The sequence below is a fragment of the Clinocottus analis genome, unplaced genomic scaffold (genome assembly GCF_023055335.1).
Source record: "Clinocottus analis isolate CAN_PGR_092001 unplaced genomic scaffold, fCliAna1.0.p SCAF_20, whole genome shotgun sequence".
NCBI classification, from domain to species: domain Eukaryota; kingdom Metazoa; phylum Chordata; class Actinopteri; order Perciformes; family Cottidae; genus Clinocottus; species Clinocottus analis.
Window position 1 is genome coordinate 9,803,861 of NW_027175932.1, and position 20,146 is coordinate 9,824,006.

Here is a 20,146-nt window from a genome sequence, read left to right on the forward strand (position 1 = left end):
ACGTCATCTCAAAGAATTAAACAAATAAAACAGAATAAAGAGGACAGTGGGAGGAAAGACCAAGTACCATCTACATTTAAAGGTCAACAAACGAACATAAAGTGCCGGACACTTAAACGCGGGAAACAATTTGAATTAAAATAATTTTCTGGAAATTGATCTCATAAAAAGATAAAAATAAATTGTCAAGTTGATGGTAACCGGAGGGTTAACCCACCATCTTTATTACAAATATTGTAAATACAGGTAATAACATTGTTTGCAGAGTTCATTTACAAGTCCTGTGTCTTCTCAATAAATAATAAAAGTGATAATATTGGACAGTTATCCAAACTGAAGTTGAAGTGTCAGTTTGATGCCATGTGAGTCCCAGAAAGGTTTAGTTAACTGAAGCCTCTGTTCTGTGGGTCTAACTGCACACTTCCATTGCTTTCAGTGAGGGAAACCAGCTAAAACAACAAGGCTTAGGCTTAATCTCACATTAAAGTAATCATGCTGCAGAAGGGCAAGGACACAATTTGGAGAACACACACTAATGTCAGAGGGTGAAGGTCATAAGTATGTCTCTGAATTATCTGAGAGCGCTAACAGTAAAGTCTGAAGAATTGTTCTCTAGATAAAAACCAACAAGGCTGCTTTATGACAAAACATTGTAAATATTTGGCCTTCAATCTCGATCAGCAATTCACTTTTGCTTTAAAACCAAATCAAGTGTTGTTGCAGCTCTGTCCTTGCCAACATGTTTTATTTATTTTTTTTACCTGAAGCCAGCTAATCGACAAAAGCTACAAGCCACAACACCGGCTGGCCCTGAGCTTTTGCTTCTACGGCTATTAAAATCAGAGCTACCGCTTCCAATCAATAAGATTCCTTTAAGACAGGGTTTCGTCACCCAAGGAGAGAACTCCAGGTCTATGCGAGTACCACTGCACGTGTGAAAAGTTTGTGCTTTTGTGGCTCCAGAGGCTATGAAATCTGACGCATTGCCTTGAATGATGTCACACGAGTCAACATCTGTTGGTGGCTCAAATTGAAACAACAATTCTCGGAGCGTACCACAGCACATCAGAATATCCAACCGAACTATCGGTGGTTGTGCTGAACACATTTTGGGTCACCAGGTTTTTAAAACATCTCTTTTGCTCGCGTTTATCTTTTCTATTTATCAATACTGCAATTATGAATGTTCATAATCCACAATCAAATGGTCATGGGTTCCCCAATTTCTGAAAAGGTCTTCAGAAAGTCTGGAGCTGATAAGAGGATTAAATCATTTGGCTGCGGTCAAATAGTCAAAAAAAAAAGACCTCCCAACATCTAACCCTAACCACTTTTCCTTGACCTCTGTGGAAACTTCACGGGGTCGAGGAAAGATGGGAAGGAGAATCCATTAGGACAAGACAACCGCGGTGATTAGAGAATTAAATTCCACTTTCATTAAGCCACGTGGTTGTGAGGCGACGGCAGGCAGATGTAAGTGACGTCGGTCTGAAGCAGTGAAACTACAATGTTCAGGAGATGGACTACAAAAAAAGCAACTCTTAGATACTTTGTGTGTTCTTACAGTGTTACGCCATGTAGACGACAATGGTTTATATGCAGAGATCATAAGAATATGCAGATAATAGTTTATGAAACACCTTTTTTTACATTTGTCGGTCGTGATTGTTTGTTCTTGTGAGCGGCCGAATGGTGCGACACTTTAAATGTTGTCGGCGCAAAGAATTGCGGGGCGGCATTATCTCCTTTCCTTTTGTAGTTTTTTTCTAGTTTCTTCTCTGGAAATAAATGGTCTCATGTGTCAATATGAGATTGAACATTCTATCAATAAAGAGATTGTTCTTATAAATGAATTCTATATTTGATTAAGTATTTGGGAACTTGAAACCTTTGATAAAACCAACTCATAATGTGTTGTAAATCCCTTGGCACCTAATGTGTGCATAAGGCCGAGTACACTGATTGTTTTGAGTGTCACACACAGCCAGCAGCCATTCGGTAGATAAGACAGAGTGGAGCCAATCAAGACACAACAGACTGAAAGCACAACATTGTTTACATCTCTTACCAGTTGCAGTCGGTTGGATTTCTGCTGTTGTGTTTTTTTCACAGCAGTCTTTAGCGGTGTACAAACACTTTCTTCCCAGCAACAAACCATGGAACTCACAGCTCAATCCCTGGCTCGCTGTCACCAGGCCGAGCTTACAGCAGTCGCAGCACGCCTGCACGGGAGACGGGGAGGCAAGGCAAGTTTATTTGTATAGCACATTTCAACAACGAGGCGATTCAAAGTGCTTCAAGTAAAAGCATTAAAAACATTAAGACATAATGCAGAAGAAAACAATATTTTAAAACATTTAAGAACATTCATTTTAAAACATTAAAAAATTGTCAAAAAGTTGTTGTTTTTCATCATCTTAGCCAGTGGAAGCATGTAGATGTTGAACAGAAGAGGCCCCAGTCTTGAACCTTGGGGAACACCACATGTCATTTTAGTCAGCTCTGATGTGTAATTAGCTACCGACACAAAGTATTGTCGGTCCTTCAAGTAAGATTCAAACCAGTTAAGTGCTGCGGCAGAGAGTCCTACCCAGACTTTCAGTCTGTCTAGTAGTATGTCATGATGGACCGTGTCAATGCAGCACTAAGGTCCTGTAATACTAAGACTGAAGTTCTGCACTATTTGTGTTGAAGTGGATGTCATTGAAAACCTTAACGAGAGCAGTTTCAGTACTGTGGTGCTGACGGAAGAAAGGGTAAAACAGGAAGAGATGCAGATAAACAAGAAGGAATCTTATCTCTGATGTGATATTTTTGGAAAAACTCGGTGTGTTTGTGCGCGCAATAATGGTAAGACGTGCAAAGATTGAAGATATTAACATCCGGGAGGAGATAACCTTAGATATTTGGGTTTCCCAGGGTTCTCCTTGGAACAAGGATTCCTCACAGATAAATGGCTGCTTGGACATCTGGATGCCTTTTTCACAGAGTCCGTCTTCTACTGCGGCCTCACAGCACTGCTCCTGGGTGATCCTGTGAAGAAACGGCAGACATTCACCTCATCTGGAAGAGAAACTGCATCCTTTGTTGCATAAGACAATAGCTGAATACGAAGCATGTGAAGAAACAATCTCTATTTGAGTAAGACAGAGTCGGTCTGCTGACTGCAAGTGGATTTATTTAAGATGGGATACGTTGCATATTTAATTGCAACAATAAGTTAGCTTGAACTTAGCTTAAAATACATTTTAACGGTGATGTGGAAAATCTCTTCTGTTATCAGGAGAGGAAGCCGAACTTGAATGTAAATAATGAAAATGAATAAAATCCCATTGGAATCAGAGTTGTCTTTGTCTTCGTTTATTTCTTGCAAGGAAAGAGTTTCAACAGCTGAATGCTTCTGCAGTAAGTGATAAATGCTTCAAAGTATTGTATCACACAGCAACGAGTTAACTTCTACCTGCTCTCACCCATGGGTGGCCTTGGACAGTTTCGATAACAACCTGATGGAGAAGGGCAGTACCATCCACAAGTTTCAGTCAACTGCAGTTTCTTTACTCCATATAAGGTAAAGGGAGGACATGTAGGCCCGGTAGCTGTTTCTTAGTGAATGACCTTAAGTTTCAGGTCAACATAAGGACACATAGTTATACATAATATGGTTATGCATATTTTACCATTACAGCGGCTTCTCTGGAACTTTCCCATTCGGCACACAATCATTTGTAGAGTCAAACAGGATATAAAGTATTTTGAACTCTGCTCAACCGCTGCACCCCGAGGAACGTTTTCCCGCCGTGCCGCCCCGCCCTCGGTCACATTCTGAGACCCACTTCTTCATGCAGGTGTTTCTTACCTGCAGGTGTAGGATGAAGATCTATATGGGAGGATACAGTACGGTCCTCGCAGGGCCCAATTCACCCCATCCTGACAGCAGTCCTGTTCTGTAAAAATCCCTGAGAATAAAATACAAAGCAGAGACATGATGTAAGAACAGCATGGCTTCACCCAAGTGCCAGTGACTGAATCAGATTGAATTAAATTGGGCTTCAACTCACAATCTGAATCTGAACCATTTATGTATGTTTTCACATGCAAGGAATTTGTCCTGGCGGGAGGTGCATAACATTTAGCAATTAACAATAAATGCAATAAATTGCAATAAATGGGAGCATGAATATTTCAAATTTAATCTACAGTATAATATTAAATCAAAGTTAAAATAATGTGCAAGGTGACAAGTGTAACGATAAAGTGGCAAGTGTATTTAAATATGAGGGATGGAGGGATGTGCAGGGGAGTGACCAGTACAGATAAAACAGACAGCACTTTGGAGACATCACCACGCAGTACCTCATATGAGGACACAACATGCCGCCAAAAATAAATAGTATATTTAATGTTGTTCAAACCACTAACAAAGACTACAATTGGGCATTTCAATGCCAACATTGAGCAGTGAGTCTTACCTTGTCCACGCACAACTCCGTAGAAAGAAAACAGAAGTATTGTCCACTGTGCCATGGCGCTCACTTCCAGATGTTTCCGTCGAAATGTCACGGTTATTGTAAATTACCGGGATATCCAGCGGTTGAACGCCAGCAGTGGACGGTGTGTGTGTGTGTGTGTAGGTGTGTGTATGCAGGTGTAGGTGTGTGAGGGTGCGCGCACGCGCGTGTCTCCTCTGAAAGTGTCCCGTTATAAAGGAAAACTTCTCAGTCAGAGGCGACTCCGGCCTCGACCTGCGGGGTTTGATAGGAGAGGGCGGTGAGGGCGGGCTGGACGGACCCGTGGGTACATCCCAACTCACTGAGACGCATCCACGTCTCCCTCCCCACGCGAGGAGAGAGGGAAACGAGGAAATGGGTTTATTACCATCACTGCCGTAGCCGAGGTGTTTTCTCTCTGCAGCCTGTTACCTGTTTAACAAGGAGCCAGGATATGATTAAGGATTCTCTTGAACACTGGAATTAAAATTGTTATGGCTCCATGTTCCGGGGGGAACTTGACGTACGTCATCAAACTCAACACAATGATACACCTCACGTCATTGAATGAGAATGACAATACATGGTTAAAGTGTTTCATCTCTTCAGTGCCCTCTGACTTTATTTGTATCCATAATAGTGATTGAGGGAAATAACAGGTCATGAAAATACAAATGTTTTTCTAAATTAATCAAGTTGTCCAGCCCAACAGTAAACATATATTCAAACGAGACAGTGAATCAGAAAATAAAAATTTAGAGACTTTTCTGTCTTCACAATTAAGGGGGCGTGTCTGTCACTAAAACTCCCTCATGGCTCCTCCCTGATCCCTTTTCTTCTGTTTATCAGCTCGTAGCCATTCACAGTAATCTCGCGCCCCCTTGTGGGGATTCAGACCACTGTTTGAGAACCTTATCTTTTTTTTCAAGGTACAGCGTCTTCGATCATCTCAAGGAATAAAACAAAGAAAACAGAATAAAGATGACAGTGGAAGCAAAGACCAAGTACGATCTACATTTAACCCCGTTTATTACAAATATTGTAAATACAGGTAATAACATTGTTTGCAGAGTTCATTTACAAGTCCTGTGTCTTCTTAATAAATAATAAAAGTGATAATATTGGACAGTTATCCAAACTGAAGTTGAAGTGTCAGTTTGACGCCATGTGAGTCCCAGAAAGGTTTAGTTAACTGAAGCCTCTGTTCTGTGGGTCTAACTGCACACTTCCATTGCTTTCAGTGAGGGAAACCAGCTAAAACAACAAGGCTTAGGCTTAATCTTACATAAAAGTAATCATGCTGCAGAAGGGCAAGGACACAATTTGGAGAACACACACTGTCAGAGGCTGATGTTGAGGTCATAAGTATGTCTCTGAATTGTCTCAGAGTGCTAACAGTAAAGTCTGAAGAAAACTTCTCTTGATAAAAACCAACAAGGCTGCTTTATGACAAAAACATTATTGAGATTTTAAATCATTTTTTGCTGCAGAATATCTAAGCAGCCTAATGTAAAAAAAAAAAAGATTTATTTTTACATAGAGCTGTCCTTTAATACAATACTAACAAAATAAAAAAAATTCTATTGCAATAAAACATAATTTGTTCATGAGCCAAATGGCTAGTGCAAGATAGCCAAACCTTATAAAGAGGAAAATGGAGTCATTACTATTTACATCAAGACATCTTGCATGCATTACTAGTCCCAAATCTTTTTTTTTTTCTCATTTTCACAATGTAGACTTAGAAATTCTCTCTTTTTGTGTGCTTTTCAGTTTTGTCATTAAAGAAAATAACAATCTCTGTTACAGTAAAATTGTAACCTCAGTCCAGCGAAAAAAAATAAAATAATAATTACTCCCTTTCTTGTGAATCTACTACATGACTGCTACTAAATAAGTCTATTTAGCTGAGCAGCACCCTTTTCCTATTGCAAATATAACATATTACCCCCCAAAAATGTCTGATTGCAGCAAATGTCGGTCCCCACTGGGGCCACTTCTGTGGAAGACTGGAATCATCCATCTTGTCTACAGTTTCTCTCAGCTGTGATCTATCCCTGCTCCTCTTTGGCCGTGTCTGCAGGAGCAGACTCCTCCTGGGTTTCAGGCGGATCTACAGGCGTGTCTGTGTGGCTCTCCTCTTCTGGGGATTTGGGAGGTTCTTCTTCTTTTGTTTCACCATCAGCAGCCGAAGAGCTTTCCGCCTCCTTCACAGGAATCTCCTCGGCAGGAACCGCATCTACTTCATCAGGAAGAGCATCTCCCTCGGCAGGAGGCGCATCTCCATCAGAAGGAGCATTTCCTTCGGCAGGAGGCACATCTCCCTCGGCAGGAGGCGCATCTCCCTCGGCAGGACGAGCATCTCCCTCGGCAGGACGAGCATCTCCCTCGGCAGGAAGAGCATCTCCCTCGGCAGGACGAGCATCTCCCTCGACAGGAGGCGCATCTCCCTCGACAGGAGGCGCATCTCCCTCGACAGGAGGCGCATCTCCCTCGACAGGAGGCGCATCTCCCTCTGCAGGAGGCGCATCTCCCTCTGCAGGAGGAGCATCTCTATCTGCGGGTCCTGCTACCTCCATTTTCAGTTGACTCGCATCAATCAACTTCTCCTCCGTTTGGGGCCTTTCCTCCTCTGCAGGGGCTGCTGCTTCTTCTAAAGGAGGCAAGTCTTCTTCCACGGGTGGGATTCCTGTTTCCGCAGGACTTTGTGGTTTATCGTCTTCGATGGGGGCCATGCTCTCCGCCGGAATCTCTTCCTCTTCATCGATCTCCTCCTCGAGGGGAGGGATCATCTGTTCTTCCCTCCCTCCCGGGAACACCTTATCCGGGTAGACTAGTTTCAACTGCTCCTCAAAGTAGTCCTCCAAGTACAAGCCTGCACTCCCCACTTCAGAGGTCCCCTGTGTGATCAATGCACAGAAATAGTGGAAATGAAAGAGAGTGTACTTAAACATTATTCATCTTCAAGAATGCAGCTGGGAATTATTATTTTTAAAAAAAGGCACAATGAGGAAGATTTGTAAGATTATTAAGACATATTTCATATAAAAAGGGATGATTACCTTGTAGTACTTTGCACAGTTGAAAAATATGAGCCGGACGTCTGTGACAAAGCCCTCCGGACCGTTGTAACATTCCCCTTCCTGCGACTTCAACTCCAATTTCTTCTTGACAATTGACAAATCCATCGGGGTCTTGATCAGCTCTTTGTACCGTCTCGTCTCCTACGTTAAGGAAAGCAAAGATAATTCAAGCACATAATATAACGGAAATCATATTTTCTCTCAACAAGTAACATCCACTTTCAGACATCTTTTATATGAAACACAGCTATGACACAATTTCATAAATGTAATGGATTCTGGTAGCAATTGAACCCTTTCAATTATGATTTAAAAATGAAGTAAAATGACACATTGGTGGCATTACAAATTATTATTATAAAGAAATAAATTAGATCTTTACTTGATCGACAAAATAACTTACTGATGGAGTAGCCGGCTGCTGGAAGTCAGTGCTGAAGTCATTGCAGAACAGACGTAGCAGCAGCCTCTCACACTTCTGCATTTTATAAAAAAAAGGAAGCATCAGAGCAAACATTTCAGTGATCAGACAAAATACTCTCCCTCGTAAGGGTGGGAGCATAAAAGCAGAACGACGAGGCTCAGGTAATGAAGAACGTCATGCACAGAAACTGAGTGAGAAGCTGAGTGAGCATACCCTTCTTTCATTAGGGGGGAACCCTTCTGAGATGGGGTCGTCCTTGCTGTCACAGTCGTACTCCATCTCAGGGGTGGCGAGGTCTCGGCAGAGCGAACAGAACCACTCCCCACTGTAGAGAGACATCGGGACAGGAGAAGCCGTTAGGGCAGATGCACGGGTTGGCGAACTCCTACTGAATGTGATTATATACGGGTCCAGTCTACAACTTCTCTCAGAGCAGTCTGCACAGACCTGGAGAACCGGTTTATCAGTCCTCATTGTCAATGTGTTTCACAACAAAAAATGCAAGAATTACAAAAGAATATCATTAAAAACTCTGATTTTCAGCTGTACGACCACTCAGTAATAAAACCTTCAATAGCACAAACTAATATTGCAGCTGTAAAAATATATATTTTAAAGCCCGACTATTTTTTTTTACTGACTATACTTTTTATGTTCAAACTATTACAACACAATGAAGTCCTCTATTATAACTGTCTGCAAGAAATCTAAATAATTGTTTAAAGGGCAGTGCCAAATGTTGCTTTCAAAGCTTTTGAGGTTTTTCGAAAGCAGCTTTGAATGTCTGTCATGATGTTTTGTCAAGTCATCACAATAAAACAATAGATCGCTGATAGACCGCCTTGTGTATGCCTCCCTTTAATTGCGGCAAGAGAGAAGGAGAAAACAGCTTTTGACTGAAGTGAAAGGATTTTTAAAGGCCTAAAATGCAGCAAATATGGGTCAACCCAGAATATTTTGAGAGATAAAAACGTTACGTCTTTTATTTTGCAATACATTTGTACTATTGGACTTGGAAAATGTTTAGTTCACACAAGTTGGAAACAATCCTTTCGCCGCCAACACAGGTCAAAATAATACTAATAATAATAATACTATTATTATTAGTAATATAATAATAATAGTATTATTATTATTATTAGTGCGGACGGATCTTTATCTGCCTCTGTGCAGAAATATTGTGTTTGAACTGGTTTCGAAAACGCATGTCAAATCTTTGAAATAGATAAGATCATGTATCGACCTTGGAGATTAGTCATAACTATTGCTACAACGCATCTTTAATATTGCATATCATTTAATTAATTAGCCAGTTCTATCACTCACATTAATTGTAGAGATTTTTGTGACGGTGAAAGTACACGACCGGCCACTTGGGTTCGCTCTTACTCTGCCTTGAACCTTTTGATCCTGACCTTGAGAGCATAACTACTGGTTGTGTTGTAGTCTTGTCTAATCCGATAAGTGTGAATGAAAAATAAAAGTTCATTAGAACAAATAGTTTCATTTATTTTGATGGTCCTTTTATTGTGCATTAAAAGCTCTCACTGACAATCCGTCTCTCACCTTGGGGACTCATTCAGAGCGGGAATGTGGCAGGCCAGATGAAAGACTTTGGGGCATTTGTCGCAACAGAGCAGCTCCCCCCCGTTCTGACAGACGGCGCACCAGTCCTCATTCGGGTCTTCCTCCGGCTCCGCTCTCTTTTCAGACTCGGGCTGCGCTGCGGGCTGCGGTCGCTGCTCGTCGACCGCGCTGCTCGACTCTGCCGCGGACTCCAATCCCGGCACCGGCAGCGGGACCGCAACAAGAACCTTCAGCTGCGGCCGAGGCTTTGGCTGACCCCCGGTGCTGCTGTCCGGCAGGCTGGAGCCTACGCTGGACTGCACCTGGAGGCAAATCAAATGTAGCAAACATGACGTTAGATACAATCAGTGCCGGGCCCGTTGAAAACAGGGCTGTTCGGAGTGGAACGAATGCTCGGCCTGGCGTGTTGCTGAGCACACTGTCTCGACTACTACTCGAGGGCAGAAACACCAGTACACAGATCACAAGGAGAAAAACACCCGACTTTACCACTAATAAAAAGGTAGCAACCAGAGAGTGGGGCCCAAACTAAAAAGGGCCACAGTCCCATAGATTTAATATGATGTTGGTCTATTAAACATTTAGAAATATGCTACTGTTCTAACTCTTTGTCTTTTCAAAACTTACTAAAGGCCCCCAAAGCAAAAAAAGCAACTCAAGTGTAAACTATTTACTGTGTACTTTTACTTCCGTATACGTATATTTACTTGTTGGAGAACTATTAGTTTCACTTAATAATTGTAATGTATATAACTGTTCTTATTCTATCCCTGCTTATGCCAACATCCACAATTACAGAAAAGGTGTAAAGAAAAGCAAGACGGCCTTTGACTGGAGCCTTAAAAATCACTGAATCGGCCCCTGAAAAACACTCACAAGTCCCTGTTACTCGTGCTCAGATAGTTTGACATTCTGGCCTCATGTAACAACAGTAATTCGCTTACAAATCGAACATCATCCTCGTCCTCTGGTTCGTCCTTGATGACGATGATGGGCCCTGGGGACGACCTTCTTCGTCGCTTGGATGGGGGGGCAGATGGAGGCTCAGAGCTCTGCCTCCAGGAAGTCGTCCTTCAACGAGGAGAGAGAGAGAGAGAGGGGAGAAGAGAAGATTGTGACGCACTGTCCTTGCTTACATGAATAGGAAGATCAGAGATTGTGTTTGTAAAAAATGTCATCTGAATCCCTTGCATGTCACTTGTTAAATATTTGACAGCTTCGTGGAAACATAAATGTGATGCGAGAGGGGCATAGTGTACGTACAAGATATGAATGAATACAAAATATCAGGGAATTAATTAAAATGCAGACGAGCACAATGGAGTGGAGCGTCAGACTGAAGGCTGATTACAGACAGCTGCTGTCAAAACATGACATCGTCTCAAGTAATTTCCGCGTTGTGCGTAGACTTGTAATCAAATATCAAAAGCAGCGAGTAGTACTTCCCACGCGTCTATCTAGTGAACAAGCACAGTTTAAAAACAACAAGAAGGAACAAGATTAGCCATAATCTGTGTCAGAGACAAGGAATACATATTTAACAAGTCAATCATCTAAATTAAAGATGCAAAGAATTGTGATGAGAACAGATTGTAGGATCGTTTCTTACCCTGTGCCTCTGTCTGAGGACGATGGTTTGGCCATCATCGGGGAGTTCTGCCTTGCTTGAACTTGAGAGAAGAGGAAAATGCATCTTTAAAAGTGGTCCTTATATAAAGACTACTTTACACACAAGATAAGATCTTTAGGCTGGTGTTAAATCAGAGCCGTGATAATTACCTGCTGTGTGATTATATGCGCTTGTTTTATCTGTGGTTGCTGAAGCTAGACTTGGAGCGAAGCTGGGTTTGGGAATAGAGATGGTGATGGAGGGGACAGATCCACCAGCCTCACTCCTCTTTAGGAAGGAGGGCTCCGCGAGGCCCCGCTGAACGGAACAAAAACAACACAGGGTGTCATTACCGCTTCATAAATAAGAGTTAACAAAAACTAAACTGCACTTTCTCTCTACAATCATGCGAGACGTCGTAGGTCCCTCTCCATTCTCCTACCAACCTGCTGTAGTGACAACTGCGATGCTGCTGCTGCAGACATGGGCTGTGGGTAGCGGGACGCACCCTGCAACACATCGATGGGTTTGGGAGGGAAGCTGGAGCTATGGATCAGATCTCTCAGAGACTAGATGTGGAAAAAAGAAAACGGTTGAAAGAAATAGTTTAAAAGTAGACAGGCATTTAAAAACAATTAATTTAGAATACATTCTAGGTGATTTAAAACACTTTGCCTGAATGAAGACGGTTAACAGTAGGGGTCATAATGCTGGGAAGACTAATAAATTGCATTCTGACATTATTTCACACGGTCAATGAAATAAATAAAAAGATTGTTTCTCAAGAATGAAATCCTGATACAAGAAAATTATCAAGACGCTAGATAAATATAATCTAATAGATTAAACAACTGGATTCACCAGCTTTTTGAAGCAGAAGATAACGTTTTATCAAAACTGTTCTAGCAACATTCACGTCAATGAAACTCATGCGATTACAGAACATGAGGTAAGCTGAAGACAACACCAGTGACGGGAACTTCATGTCCTCTGCAGTCTTGCTGATATTTTAAATGTTGGCCGTCGACCATAAAACGTTTCATGCGACAACCCCAACACATATTTGGCATTCCTCACACACATCTGTACATTCCTATATTTCTACCGGCACTGGCCTACCTGAGCGGGGGGGAAACCTGTGCTGTGAAGCATGGAGGAAGTGGGGCTCCGAGGGTTGGGGTACGAGCTACCGTATCTGCGTCCCGGCTGCCCCAAGCTTGGAGGGCCTTGGGAGGGGGAGGATCCTCCGTGGATGGGTCTGGTTTGGGGTGGAGGCCCGGGTGGTCCTGGGAGCCTGACATTTTGGTACCAGGACCAGTGGTTAGGGGGTGGCTGTCGGTTGGGCTGCTGGGCAAGCTTATCCACCTTGGACAGAGGAATACGTTCAATACTATTCTATTAAACGGAGGAGATGAAAAATAGAGACATAGTATTTAGTATGTGACAAATTTGACGAGAGCAATGGCTTTGTGTTTTTACAAATCACTTAAGTTAACATGTCACGGTGCCAAAACTACTGACTGTGAATATATGTATGTATATAAATATATATTATATATACATGCATCTGCAGCTGAGCCAACGTGCTCTGTCGCTGCTGTGCTGAGACGGAAAGACCAGTGGGCAGTTCTGCTCTGGGGCCTGGCCCTGGCTGTTGGTTGGTGATGGGTGGCCGGCCCTGGCCTCTTTCAACAACCAAAGAACCTGCAGGAGATAAGCAAACAATCAAGAAGAAAATCATGTATGACATCACATACCCCAGGTCCTTTGCCTTTTTCTGGCGGGGCTTGCACTCGCTCTCGTTTGTGCACGAGATCCAAAGTGGACATTAGGGATAAATTTAATGAAATGAAGATATTACATTCACAACAATGAGCGAATAAACAGATGGCTAAGTATCCAAAAGCATTATTGAGTTAAGCTGCTGGCCTCAAGTAGGGATGAGGAGCAAGCTACAGAGGTCTGTAACCCTTCTTTCGAACATTAGTTTTTTCTAACTTCAAGTCTTCAGCGCCAACGCCGACTCCAGCAACATCACTGAGGGCAATTTATCTTAGCGCTGCCGTTTAAGACGACTATTGGTAACTTGACATTCTCTGTCAAAGAAAAATAAGTGGTGCATTCATGTGGTAAAACAAGAGATAGCAGAAAGGAGAAGATTCTGTTATGTTATTATGAAAACAAAGATTAAAAATAAATGTTCTTAAAGCCAGATGAGATGAATACAATACACTGAGATGCAACAACTATCTTGTTTACAAGATTTAAGACCACACTGACACAATAGGATTACTTAAAGTTTAGGATGATCTCACCAATGAAGCCTTTCTATGCAACTCTCCATCAAACTGCTGTGTACTCATTACGGTGTGTCTTATTATTAATAATACTTTTCCTCTTTTTTTCCTTCTCTGTCAATGTAGTTATTTTATCACTTAGAGATCAACAGTAATAAAACAAACACTATGGGTAGTAATTCTTTCTTCAGAAGATGTTTTTTTTTAAATATACAGTAATAAGCCTTCTACAAATCAGTGGGAAACATGTTTTTTTTTAATTTTTATCAGTGAGCAATAAATAACTGCTGGTGCTTGACTCCTCATAAAGTTTCTAAGTAAGTGTAACTCTTACCAAGGTCGACATTCGTGGCCCAGAAACCGGAGCGACACTGAAAGCGAACAGTACTCTGAGGGACGATGGAGGGATTACAACTTGCTCTCATCAGGTAATGGATCTGGAAAAGGATCTAGGAGACAAAAAGGTCAAGGTTATACTATAACTTCTGGAAAATGTCAAATTACTGTTGTGTAAAAAAGAAAAAAGAAAAACCGCAACAGAAACTGCATGTAAGGACTACACTGTAAAGTAAATTGCTGTTGAATGTTAAAGTCCCTCACCAGCCTCTTGCAGTACAGCAGAGCTGTTCCACTATGGCTGGCTGTGGCCCATTTAGTGAAGCTGATGACGTGGTCGAGGTGCCGGCACAGGGAGTTGACGTCATCTTGCTGCTTTTTCAAACCCACCTCATGGTCTTTAGTCAGAGCCTACGAGTACATTTTGGCACGAATTGTCAGCAAGAAATGCATTTCTCATGTCATGACTGCCTTTGAAAAGTCATTCAAATATACCTCCAGCTGGTTCACCAGAATCTTCCCCTTCCTGTTGATCTCCATAATCAAGCTACAGATAGACTTCTTTATTTCATTGGTGACAGACTTCCGGTTTTCCTCGACATGCTGGAGTCTGTGAAAATGAATCACATTAATCTAGCATCCGTTTCAATATCCAGATAATTCCGAAGGCAATTTCATTATTAATTATCATACATGTAAAAATTATAATGTAAACATATGTTCATATCTGCACAATAAACAAAACATAAACTCTGCTAAAGTTCCAGCTGTTGAGGAGAGCTTTACCCAGTGTTGATACAGCTGGAAACGTCCTCGATGGCCTTTCTTTTCTCTTGCAACTGCTGCGTCATGTTCTCCAGATGCTGCTTGTGGTTCCTGTATGCATCATCCAAAAACTGGTAGCTGGACAAAAACAATATGTACGTTGAATATTGGAAGTTTAATTTTTTCTTGTTCATTTGGTCTAATTCAATCTATTCTATCGCCAATGATAAAGAATATAACATGACTGATCGAACTGGTTTGGATGCTAACATGGTTTTGACATAAACCCACAGGGCCTTGTCAAACCTTGCAGCTGTGATCAAACAAAAATTGTTTGCTTAAAAGCAGGAGTAGCTAAATTACAGACAACGCTGTAGCAAACTCATTCACCAGTGCCAGCTGAAAAGGATTAACGTTTATGGAAGATAAATAGAACAATACGTTATTTTCATTTTAAAGTGGGAAAAAAAAATCGGCCTACTTGTGATCCTTGTGCTTAAGCAGCTGACAGTCCCGACAGGTGAGTCGATCACACGTCTCACAAAACAGCTTCAGTGGCTCCTGCTTGTGGATGTCACAAAATACTGGTTTCTGCGTGGACACACCTACTGCTTCTGTGATACATACAGAGGGGGAGGAGGGGGTTAGGAACATAGATAAATGTAAATACACTTTATGTGACATTAAATATTTGCTCACAATCCTTAAATTCAGCCAGAAACGTTTGTCGCCATCACCAAAACACATCTGGTTGGTTGTCTGTAGTGCTAAATAGTTTCCTCTGACTAAAGTGCAGAATGTAGCAACTTGTTAACTTGTTTTAGGTTCATCTAATTACAGACTAGTCGCTCTCTTTTCTGGCGTTTACCATACCTGTAGACATCTCCTCCTTCTGCCGTATGGTGTGATCCCTGGTGAACTTGACCCTTTGGTGCGCCTCAATACATGTCACACACAGAAACTCCACACACTCCACACAGTAACCTGTCGCCTCGGTGTTATCATCACAGCTGATGCACAACTATTGAAGAGAAAAGTAAAGAACAAATGAAAGGAAGACTGAGCAAAATACAAAAATGGAATCACCAATGCAGTCCAGAGAGACAGGTGTCATGGGAATTGTGAGACAAAACGGACTAAGGACAGGACAGTTAGAAGGCCAACCTGGCTGCTCTTCTCCACGGTGCTGCTCGGCACCTCAACAGAGTCTTTGACAAAGAAATTATCCAGCATGTCCATCTCCCAGCATTCCTGTCTGCATACTGGACATCGAACGGCACCCACTGAAGCAGGAGAGACGAGATCCACTATTAGGGGTGTCACTCACAACCACGATCACGACTTTAATGTTGAGAACAAACACACACACTAGGGTGACATGAGACTAGGAATTACCAAGAAGATTAATATTGTATATACACATAGATACATAAGTGTGACTAGGGTGTTAGTAACAGAACACAGAGTTGTGCTTTGTTGGAGTTCAAATGAGCACTTTTATCAAGAGTGTATCTGAGTGACATGAACATGAGCTATTCTCACATGATTTGGTGTCGACTTGACCTTGTGAATCACGCCTCGGGTCAGCACTTCTGAAGGGGGCAGGGAGACACCTTTTGCAGAAGGAGTGGAGACACGGCAGGAGTTTGGGCTCTCTATTGTGAAAGCTCAACTTGCAGATGGGACAAGTGTCCATGAGCCGGAAGGTGCCTTGCGGTTTCAGCCTCTCCTCCTCGGCTGGCAAACTTTCCGCCTCGTTCTCCACAATAATGACAATGTCGTCGTTGTCAACATTTTCAGCACTTTCATCCATTTTGTTTTTTTTTCTCCCCCTGCTGCTTCCCGATGCTTTCCTTTCGTCCAATCAATACAGTTAGGATTGGAAACAAAGGATAGCCTATTCCTGATTCAACGAGCCAGATAGCGAATGTACATTGTGCTGATATACATTACAACATTACAGACGAAGACATTTCATCCCACAGGGTGGTTCTTTAAACTGTGCGATAACAGTTTTAGTTGAAGTGCAACTATTGATTATTTCCGTTTTGGAAGCTAAATTAGCAACGTATGCTATTTTAACTGCACCTTTTACCAGGGAGTATAAATAATTAAGTCCCCGGTTTGAGGCGTATCTTACTCAAACACAAGAAAGATACCGGCGCATAGTCACTTATGACTTAAATTCACGCTACATACATAGTATTTTGAAGCTCATATCCATGGGAAAGGCGGCCATCTGTGCACTCTTAGCAGAAGGCAAAAACACATACCACATATTACCCAGGCGGCACCACGGTACTTTAAAGCTACAGTGCCCTGTTAGGGCCAAACTACATTCTATGGCGACTCGAGGCGACTTGAAATCGGTCATTTTCAACCAGTGGTCACCAATGTGTAGAAAAATTAGCCTCGTATTTATTTAGTATGGTGAATATTAAACTTCTGTATACATGTGAAGGTGTTAATTCGGGTGGGTTATCTGTTAGATATTATGTTTTTGTTTTTTTTATCACTCTCAGTTAATGTGGGTGGATCCTACAGGGGAGGAGTCTTTGCAGTGGGCAAAGAGCAGCAAGACAGGCCTAATTATGCACTATGTAAATATGTGCCATTTGAAAAAGATACATATACAAGTAGCATTAGGAAAGTTTGCCCTTGACCACTTACACTTTGAAAAACATGGACTTGACTGCTGAGAGTCACTCCATTCCTCTGAGTGATGGAAACAGCATACCTTTAATGGGACTGGGAACTTATGGGGACCCCCGCACGGTAAGACATAGTATTTAACCAGGTTATTGGACATTCAATAATAATTTACATGTTAGTCTAACAATCAAAATCACGAGTGATCTTCAAAGATACTATTAAATATTTCATTTTATTTTATTTTATAGACGCCGAAAGGAACTGCATATGAATCCGTCAAATTGGCAATTGAAACAGGGTACAGACACTTTGATGGGGCTTTGGTCTATTTAAATGAACATGAGGTGGGACAAGCTATAAGGGACAAAATTGCAGATGGATTTGTGAAGAGAGAGGACATCTTCTACTGTGGGAAGGTTTGAAAAGTTTTCTTGTTTGTGTTTGTGTTTTGGCATGACTAGTAGACTTTTGCCCACAACAAACTTCATTGCTGAAAAGTAACTGCTACACAACAAAACTAATACATTTTCTGTCTGCACTAATAATGCAGTTGTGGAACACGTTCCATTCCCCAGATCTGGTGCGACCTGCTTTGGAGAAAACTTTGAAGACATTACAGCTGGAATATGTCGACCTCTACATTGTCGAAATGCCCACAGCCTTTAAGGTATGTGTGTATTTAATGAAAAATTATAAAAATAGTTTATTTTTCTTGTTTACATTTTATTATTGCATTTTATTATTATTATTAATCATTTCCACTCGCTTAATTTGCATTTATTTTCTGAAGCCAGGAGATACATTTTACCCCAAAGATGAGGACGGGAAATGGATTTATCACGAGACAGATCTCTGTGCCACATGGGAGGTGAGGCTTGTTTGTAAAGAATTCAAGGAGAACACACAAACTAATTAGAAAATTAAATATGACAATCAGCTCTGCTTTTTTCTCTCCGCTCAAGTCTACAAATCCATTAATTCACACCCATATTAGATTCAAACTTCCAAGGTCAAAAGTGACACTTAGCACTGGAATAACAGGATTGTGCTGAAGGTCAGTCTCCTGTGTTGTGTGCCTGTAAAATCTATCTGTTCAAAGTCTAATGTGTTGCTTAATGACTGTGCTCTTTTTTTTTTTTTACGGTGTTGACAGGCTTTGGAGGCTTGCAAAGATGCCGGACTGATAAAGTCTCTCGGAGTATCCAACTTCAACAAGAGACAACTTGAGTTGATCCTTAACAAGCCGGGGCTGAAACACAAGCCTGTGTCAAACCAGGTAAAGGACAGGATCGTAGCATATCCTCTCCTAATGAGGCCAATGAAACAAACATGAGAAAAGTCAGTGACTTAGAATTATGCTAAACAGATAGTATTTTTTTAAACTGTAGCAATGTCCTATTAGACAACAAGATTAGATTGGATTAGATATTCCTTTAATAGTCCAGCAGTGAGGGGAATTGGCAGGATTACAGCATTAAACAGGGTAAAGTGCACACAGGAGACATAGGAAAAAAAATCAAACCAATATAAGTACAGTAATATAAATAAGAAACAGTAGAAAACAGTAAAAACATCCACAATACTTTACTATATATAAACACACAGACAAAATACATATAACTATTATGAACAGTATATTAATATTGTGTATTAGTATAAATACATATTGGCTAATGTTCACATAAAAAAATATGGTCTTTCTTCAGCAACTGAAAAACAAATATTTGTGCTTTCCCCTCCCTTTTTAACTACAGATTGAATGCCACCCCTACTTCACTCAGCCAAATTTGCTTAAGTACTGCCAGCAAAAAGATATTGTCATTGTGGGATACAGCCCTCTGGGGACATCTAGAGATGCATCGTGGTATGGGAGAGAAAATGATATAAATGTCGTTGAGGATACAACTGAATCATTACCATTCATGTGACCTGAAAATGTTGTTTGCAGTGTCAGCATAAAATATCAATCATTTCAACAGGGTAAACCTAAAATGTCCCCCATTGTTGGAAGATGAGCTGCTGGCATCAATTGCTAAAAAGTACAACAAGAACACAGCCCAGGTGGCGTTGAGGTTCAATGTACAGCGTGGAGTGGTGGTCATCCCAAAGAGCTTCAACCAGGCTCGCATTAAGGAGAACTTTCAGGTGTGTTTGTATGGCATCAGTTTAGACAACCAGCATACCAGGTATAGAGCCTGCAACAGATCCTCGAGAAAAAGAGGGAATACATTAAATGTGTTTTTATCTTCAATACTGCAGATATTCGACTTCTCTCTTTCTGATGCTGAAATGAAGGCAATTGAGGGATTGAACAAGAACATTCGTTTTGTGGAGCTTCTCATGTGAGTATGGCGGGCTACAATACTGTGTTATGTTGTGTTCCTGTAAGAAATTAAGAATTAAATACTATTAATATTTATTCACCCAACAGGTGGTCTGATCACCCAGAGTATCCATTTCATGATGACTACTAGATGACGACAGATGTCAAGACTTCAATTAAATTTGATCCAATAAGCAGGCATTCACATTTTGTGCCTTTACTTCCAAAGAATTTTGATAGTATTGTGCATTTCATAAAGTATTTCTGTATAATTTACTTTAATGATGGAATTGATTGTATTAAAGACCATAATGTTTTATATTTTCATTGCAAGTCTTTGTGGTTGAGTTAAAGACATATGGGAAACGCATTATCGACGGAAGTGGAGGCTGGCTCCTGCTGTTTGTAAGTTGTTCGAGAAACCGCAGTCGGTTATTGTTGTTGTATTTTTTACAACAACGGCTATTTATGAGTGTGCCATTTTAGATTGAGCAGTAAATAGTAAATTAGATCAAGCGTTTGGCTGAAATTTAACGTGAACCTTTAAGATATAATGCTGCCTTCAGGTGCCGTAGTACATTTT

The 20,146-nt window shown here is 41.2% G+C and overlaps 2 protein-coding genes across 4 annotated transcripts; one reads left to right on the top strand and one right to left on the bottom strand.

Moving 5' to 3' along the window:
• Positions 1-5,499: 5,499 nt before the first annotated feature.
• Positions 5,500-16,836, bottom strand: trim24 (tripartite motif containing 24). Of its 3 annotated transcripts, none has more exons than XM_068586217.1 (19): positions 16,152-16,836; positions 15,753-15,871; positions 15,462-15,609; positions 15,070-15,202; positions 14,610-14,726; positions 14,319-14,433; positions 14,088-14,234; positions 13,822-13,936; positions 12,752-12,894; positions 12,310-12,585; positions 11,637-11,759; positions 11,361-11,508; positions 11,191-11,251; positions 10,526-10,652; positions 9,561-9,883; positions 8,208-8,319; positions 7,974-8,048; positions 7,550-7,711; positions 5,500-7,387 (listed from the first exon to the last, which is right to left on the bottom strand). In XM_068586217.1, the coding sequence occupies exons 1-19, from the start codon at positions 16,399-16,401 to the stop codon at positions 6,539-6,541; spliced, it is 3,543 nt and encodes a 1,180-aa protein (XP_068442318.1). In that variant the 5' UTR covers positions 16,402-16,836; the 3' UTR covers positions 5,500-6,538. The 3 variants fall into 3 exon arrangements, with proteins under 3 accessions (XP_068442318.1, XP_068442319.1, XP_068442316.1); XM_068586218.1 differs by having other exon boundaries at positions 12,310-12,555; positions 16,131-16,836; XM_068586215.1 differs by having other exon boundaries at positions 16,131-16,836.
• Positions 16,837-17,239: 403 nt separating this feature from the next.
• On the top strand, positions 17,240-19,844 carry LOC137791351 (aldo-keto reductase family 1 member D1-like). The gene is made up of 9 exons (XM_068586220.1): positions 17,240-17,363; positions 17,489-17,656; positions 17,791-17,907; positions 18,031-18,108; positions 18,394-18,516; positions 18,995-19,104; positions 19,220-19,385; positions 19,500-19,582; positions 19,672-19,844. The coding sequence occupies exons 1-9, from the start codon at positions 17,271-17,273 to the stop codon at positions 19,712-19,714; spliced, it is 981 nt and encodes a 326-aa protein (XP_068442321.1). The 5' UTR covers positions 17,240-17,270; the 3' UTR covers positions 19,715-19,844.
• Positions 19,845-20,146: the final 302 nt, after the last annotated feature.

Excerpts from the sequence above, each read along its gene's own strand:
- trim24 (XM_068586215.1), bottom strand. The coding sequence starts at position 16,401 with ATGGATGAAAGTGCTGAAAATGTTGACAACGACGACATTGTCATTATT. Across the intron at positions 9,884-10,525 it reads ACGAGGATGATGTTCGATTT|GTGCAGTCCAGCGTAGGCTC; the intron begins GTAAGCGAATTA and ends ATTTGCCTCCAG. Across the intron at positions 8,320-9,560 it reads GCTCTGAATGAGTCCCCAAG|TGGGGAGTGGTTCTGTTCGC; the intron begins GTGAGAGACGGA and ends GTCTCTCTACAG.
- LOC137791351 (XM_068586220.1), top strand. The coding sequence starts at position 17,271 with ATGGACTTGACTGCTGAGAGTCACTCCATTCCTCTGAGTGATGGAAAC. Across the intron at positions 17,908-18,030 it reads AAATGCCCACAGCCTTTAAG|CCAGGAGATACATTTTACCC; the intron begins GTATGTGTGTAT and ends TATTTTCTGAAG. Across the intron at positions 18,517-18,994 it reads ACAAGCCTGTGTCAAACCAG|ATTGAATGCCACCCCTACTT; the intron begins GTAAAGGACAGG and ends TTTTAACTACAG.